The 6,105-nt window shown below is 47.6% G+C and overlaps 1 protein-coding gene across 1 annotated transcript; it reads left to right on the top strand.

The window, feature by feature from the left end:
* Positions 1–481: 481 nt before the first annotated feature.
* LOC119429241 (pantothenate kinase 1) lies at positions 482–3,875 on the top strand (the record flags this gene model as incomplete). Its single annotated transcript, XM_037696910.1, has 2 exons — positions 482–834; positions 3,622–3,875. Coding segments are annotated over 2 exons (607 nt in total), but the record flags the coding sequence as incomplete, so codon positions are not given.
* Positions 3,876–6,105: the final 2,230 nt, after the last annotated feature.

Genomic DNA, 6,105 nt, shown 5'->3' with positions numbered 1-6,105 from the left:
CTATTGTTTCTACCGTGTACCGTATATATCGCACATTCCTACTGACGACCCATTTTCAGCTCAGACTTCCATCATCGTCCATCATTAAACAGGGGTGGAGTCCTCCGTGTTCAACAGTCCCCCTCTTACAATGCTGTTGTTGCTAGTATCACTCAGCCCCCTGTGAATAGCAAACAGCCATCAGGGTGATAACAATCCATTGCTAGGCTGATGGTCCTCCTTGATCATGTGAACTGCTAGTCTTGGCTGTCAGCAGCAAACTGATTGATCCATTATGATAAGGTGCTGTTTATAAGACTGAGCTGAATACAGCACCTCAGACTGAAGTCTTTCGGATGAAAGATGAAACGTTTCTACAATTTGTTTTGTTTTTTGAACGTCCAGAGGACCTGACTTAACTTTTTTAGATAATAAAAGAGTGATTTGTCGCTTTTGTTTTAAAAGGCATTCTGCATGTTCTTTTTTCACACATCCATTGCAGCATTTCCTTGGTTTGGGATGGACATTGGTGGCACCTTGGTGAAGCTTGTTTACTTTGAGCCCAAAGACATAACAGCAGAGGAAGAACAGGAGGAGGTGGAGAACCTGAAGAGCATTCGGCGCTATCTAACATCCAACACAGCCTATGGCACAACGGGCATCAGGGATGTGCACCTGGAGCTTCAGGACCTGACTCTGTGTGGCAGGACAGGCAACCTACACTTCATCCGCTTCCCCACACATGACCTCCCAGTCTTTCTACAAATGGGCCGCAACAAGCACTTCTCCAGCCTTCATACCACCCTCTGCGCGACAGGGGGTGGAGCGTTCAAGTTTGAGTCGGATTTCCGAATGGTGGGTCCAGTGCTTTCATTTTTGAATTTGCTTTTAGATGCAATTTTCAGATACTTATATACTTTTTGGCATAATAGTGTATGAAGTGTATTTATCCAACCCCACTATGCCACTCAGAGATGGAACATGAGAAAATAATTCAGTTACTAATAAAAGGTTGAGAAATTAGTGAATGTAATTTTTTATGAACACTAGCATATTTTTCTTTAAGCATTTACTGTACGATGGAAAGCAGCCAAACACGCAATTCCTGGCCAAACAGATTTTCAGCAAATCTTTTGCAATTGCAGTTGCTACTTTATTGACCAATATCAGAGTCAGAATCAACTTTATTGTCATTGTACAGTTGAGTACAACAAAATTGCGTTCCATACAGCCATCTGAAGGATAGACGGAAGTGTACCAGGGCTGCGGTTCCCTATGAACGCTGCCCTTATTGCGTTGACAAGAAAAGGCGCAGAGCTTCTTAGTTTATGTATTCACCAGGAGCAATTTGAGATAAGTTGGCCTATCCAAGGCCAGCGGGGTCGATTCCTCCATGCCAGCGAGACCTAGGAGCTGCAAGTGGCCCACAATTCTCAGAAATTGTGTCCAGCTTACGATTCAGCACGCAAAGCATATTAATCTGAGAGCTCGAAACACGGAGTAATCCTTCATATAAGGCAGGCAGCTTTACTATTGCAGAAACCGCTGCCGATGTCTTCCTAATTACCATATTTTTCGCCCTACAAGTCACAGGTTTTTTTGCATAATTTGCATGCCCTGCAACTTTTATACACCAAAGCGACGTATTTATGGATTTTTTCCCCCTATATTTATAACCTAATTTTTGGCTGAGGAATGAGTGTTTTCATTCATTCAGACAAAAAAAATTCAACACTACCATTTTCAGCAGCTAGATGGCACCAGAGTATGCCATTGTGTCATGTAGTATGTAAAAGTGGCTATTATGACACAATTGGCTTGCCATAGCCTGCCAACTTCATCCAGCTCGCCTGGAGCAACTGTCAAGTCAGCTTAATTTTGCTGTGCTACCCTGGCAAAATGCAGCTAATTTGATCATTGAAGTGCATTTATTAAGAAAAGTTCAGCTGAGACACACCTTTGCTATAACGCCGAGAAAATAAATAATTGTTTTAGGTGCTTATCTTGTTAAATTTCTAAGAAATGCAGTGTTCCTCCTTCCTGATTTCCTCCCTCTGCGTGCACCCGGAGTACCTAGGCAGCAAATTTTTTTTTTAAATACAGCTGATTTGACTGTTAAAGTCCTTTTGTTAAGTAAAAGTTCAACTGAAACACACCTTTACTATGAAGTTGAGCAAACAATTGTTTTTAGGTGGTTATCTTGTTAAATTTGCACAGCGACTCGTCCTGTGCACGTGCCTACTTTCGCAAATCTAGTTTTGAAATGCAGCTGATTTGACCATCAAAGTGCATTTATTGGGCGGCTGTGGCTGTGTTGTTGGAGCAGTCATCCTCTAATCCTTCAATGCAAGAGTTGGAGGTTCGATTCAACAAGCGGAAGTGTCCGTGGGAAAGACACTGAACCCCTCATTGCCTCTGATGTGTGTCCTATCGGTGTATGAATGTGATAAAGCTCTGATTAGTCTCTTTAGAATGGTTTGTTCAATTAGCTTTGTAGAGATCTAGTAGAGTGCTGTATGAATGGGTAAATGAGGACACAGATTGTAGTGTAAAGCGCTTTGAGTGTCTTGATAAGATAGAAAGGCTCTATATAAGTACAGTCCATTTACCATTTACCATTAAGCAAAAGTTAGACTGAGACACACCTTTATTATAATTATAAGCAAACAAATAATTGATTTTAAGTGTTAATCTTGTTAAATTCTTGTTAAAGTCCTCCCATGCACGCTCCGGCGGCCCCCATTTAGCAGCCAATCGATTTTTGGCACAACACCGGCTCACATTTCTGGGTTGTCAGCAGTGACGCGTAACAAACGCGACTCGTCAGTGGTGACACATAATAGATGCAATGTATATGGCGAAGCAACATATTTGTGGATTTTTCCACTTTATTAGACAAATTTGGACTGATGCGGCTTATAGGACAGTGCATCGTTTACTGCAGAAAATACAGTAGTCGATATCCCAGGTATCCGCCGATTCCAAAAAGCAGAAACCCTGTTATCATAAATCCAGTTATGTATGGTATGGTATAGAGTTTATTCATTTTAAAAAAGTACAAAACAATTCCATAACAATATAAAAAAGATACAAAAGATTTAAAATGAAAGGCAGCAGAAAGAAGAAAAAATCTTATTATATCTGCCCCTTTTTTATGTATGTGTCTTCTACGTCCTCAACAGACAGGCACATCATTTTCCAAACATCCCAGGAATCCATGACATATCCAGCTGCATGTGTTCCTTAAGGGCATGAGGGTTCTCCTGCATCCTGTCTATTCGAGAAAATTTTATCAATTGTGTTGATAGACCAGCTGACCAGATCCATAATAAATTTTCGGTTCAGAACATGTGTAAAGAGAGGCTCTGAAATTCACTGGACAAAAGCAAAAACAGGAGGGGAGGCAGGAGAGGGAAAGAGAGCGTCCGTCTTTGTCGAAAACGAGAGAGGAAAGATATATAGGGCAACATAAAACTTTCAGCTGTTTATAATCATAAAAAGCATACATAGAATGTTCTTTTTTTTTTTTTTTAGGAATTATTTTAGTAAAGTCTACAAAATCATTGTTTTAATAGTTACCCCTCCCCCTAACTCACACACCTGATAAATGTTTTGTCTTTCTTGTGTTTCCTTTGAAAAAAGATGGCGGACCTGCAGCTCCACAAGCTGGATGAGCTGGACTGTTTGATCCGAGGGGTGCTGTACATTGACTCAGTTATGTCCAGTGGACCCTCAGAGTGCTACTACTTTGAAAACCCAACAGATCCTGATCACTGCGTGCAGAGACCCTATCCACTGGAGAATCCATATCCCCTGCTGCTGGTCAATATTGGCTCTGGGGTCAGTATTCTGGCCGTCTACTCGGAGAACAACTATAAACGAGTCACTGGAACCAGGTGATTACTAGCAGGTTATTATTTTTGACAAAGTTAACTTCTATGTCATATAGGCTTCGCCCTTTAAGGCTGTCGCTGATGGGTTTATCCCGTTATGCGCAAGCATCATACTGAAAAAAATTAGTCCACGCCCACCTGTTGTGTGGGCCCCACCCGAGCCGTATAAATTACATTAAGAGCGGGTAATCTGCTCCCCATTTTTCTTCAGCAAGCTAATATAAAACAACTGACCTTTCAACGAGATGTCCAGCTCCAACACCATCCGCTTGTGTCCCTCCTGCAAGACCGGTTACTTGCTCAGCTTCGACCGGCACGACACCTGCGAGGGATGCCTGGGTCCCCGCCACGTCGCCCGCGCTTCCTCCTGCCGCCTCTGTGACGAGCTTCCACCGGAGGAAAGGCAGAGGAGAGCAGCCTTTGTTTAAGGCTACCATCGAGGACTGCCTGTCCGTGGCGGGAGACTGTTCGCTGGACGACGCCATGGATTTCTTCGACGCCGGCTCTCGGAGTGAATCGGATGATTCCTCTGGGACCGGCGACGTTAGCAGCAGCCCCGACGCTCGTTCCCTCCTGGGGAGCGCAGTGTTGGAAAGAGGGAGGCCGAGCGGATGCTCGACTCCCCCGGGGTTTCCCGCCTCAACGGCCACACCGCTCCCTGCCGTCGGCGCACTCCTCTCGGAGCTGCCCGCCATTATCCGGGAAGCTGCTAACGTAAACGGGCTCTCCGTCCCCTCACCCCCCCCCCCCCCCCCCCGCTAAGATTGGATGATCTTGCGGGAAGGTTTGGCTCCACGCTGGCTCGCCGTCTTGATCCCATCTGGCCTCGTTTTCCAGCGGTGACATCGTACTGGAACGAGGCCGCAGCCGGTCCTGGTAGGTTAAGGGCGCCCGTCTCCACTTACGCTCCCATCACCAGAGTGGAGGGGTTCACCGAGCGGGGCTATCCCTCGGTACCCCCCCTTGAGCCAAGCCTCGCGGAAACCTTCGGAGCGAAGCTGTCCAGGTTGGAGCAGCGTCCCGTCCCTCCGGTGAAACACGACCAGGCGGTGACCGCGCTCTCCAATCGAGCCCACCAGTGTGCTTTTCAGGCGGCCGCAGCTAGCAACAACGTGGCGCTGCTAGCATTTAGCATGTCGAAGAGGCTGGAGGCCGCGAACCTGCCCGAGGAGACAAAGAGCTCCCTCTGTAAGTCGGCAGACGCCATCCTCAACATGTGCGCCACTTCCACGGTTTGCCTGTCGAGGATTTCAGCGTGGATGACGGTAATCCAACGATCCACCTGGCTTCGTCACTCTCCCTCGCTGCCGGAAAAGCTGCACAAGGACTTGATGGAGGGCCCCATCACGTCGGACGCGCTGTTCGGAAGCAGCTTAAAAACCATGCTGGCGAATTCGAAGCAGTCGGAGGAGATGTCGGAAGCTGTGCGTCATCTCATCAAGCCGCGCGGCTCATCCCGTCCCCCAGCCCGCTGGAGAGATCGTCGCGAGCAGAGGCAGAAACATCGGCGCTCCACGGCCGCAGCAGCTTCGTCTCACTCAGCTCCACCACCAGCCCTGCCCGTCAGAGACCACCCCTCCTCATTCCGGCAACCTGCACTTCAGCGTTTCCCCAGAGATCGCCTGCAGACGGCGCTCGGGGCAAACAAATCGCAGAGCTCACGGGGGAGAAGATTTAAAAAATGACGGTCTGCGGAGGATGTGTGTATAAATGACACAGAAGTTGAAATAAATGATTTTTCAATGATCAAAGTGTCTGTTTTTAGCCAGTCTGTAAGCTTGGATGAGCTCACAGCCGCTGCACACACATCCTCCACACATAAAGAGCCGGTGTCCTTAAATAAACGTTTTTTAAACCCACCGCCGCTCCAACACATGACGAGACGCTCACTCGACACTACGGTAAGCGAAATAACTCGTTATCAATCAGACCCGCACGATCATCACCCAAGCGGTGTTAAACGCGCACCCGAGTGAGGCAAGCAGCCTCCATCCAAACGGCGCTGTGTTGATGATGCACGCACAGCTGCCCGGCGCTCACCGGCTCACATCGGTATAAATGTGGGACCGCAGGCCGGGTCCGGCGGAGGTCCCCGCTCTCAGCGAAAACAACACACGCCTCACCTGAGCAAACGCGAGTGGCCGTCATCCACCGCGTCTCAATGATCAGCAACTCACGGCGGCATAAGCGTGAGACAGCTGAACGAACCCGGTGACGAGCCCCGCCCCCAGCG

This window comes from Nematolebias whitei, unplaced genomic scaffold (genome assembly GCF_014905685.2).
Source record: "Nematolebias whitei isolate Nwh7 unplaced genomic scaffold, NemWhi1 Nwh_scaf_165, whole genome shotgun sequence".
NCBI lineage: Eukaryota > Metazoa > Chordata > Actinopteri > Cyprinodontiformes > Rivulidae > Nematolebias > Nematolebias whitei.
This window is presented reverse-complemented; position numbering and strand designations above follow the sequence as displayed.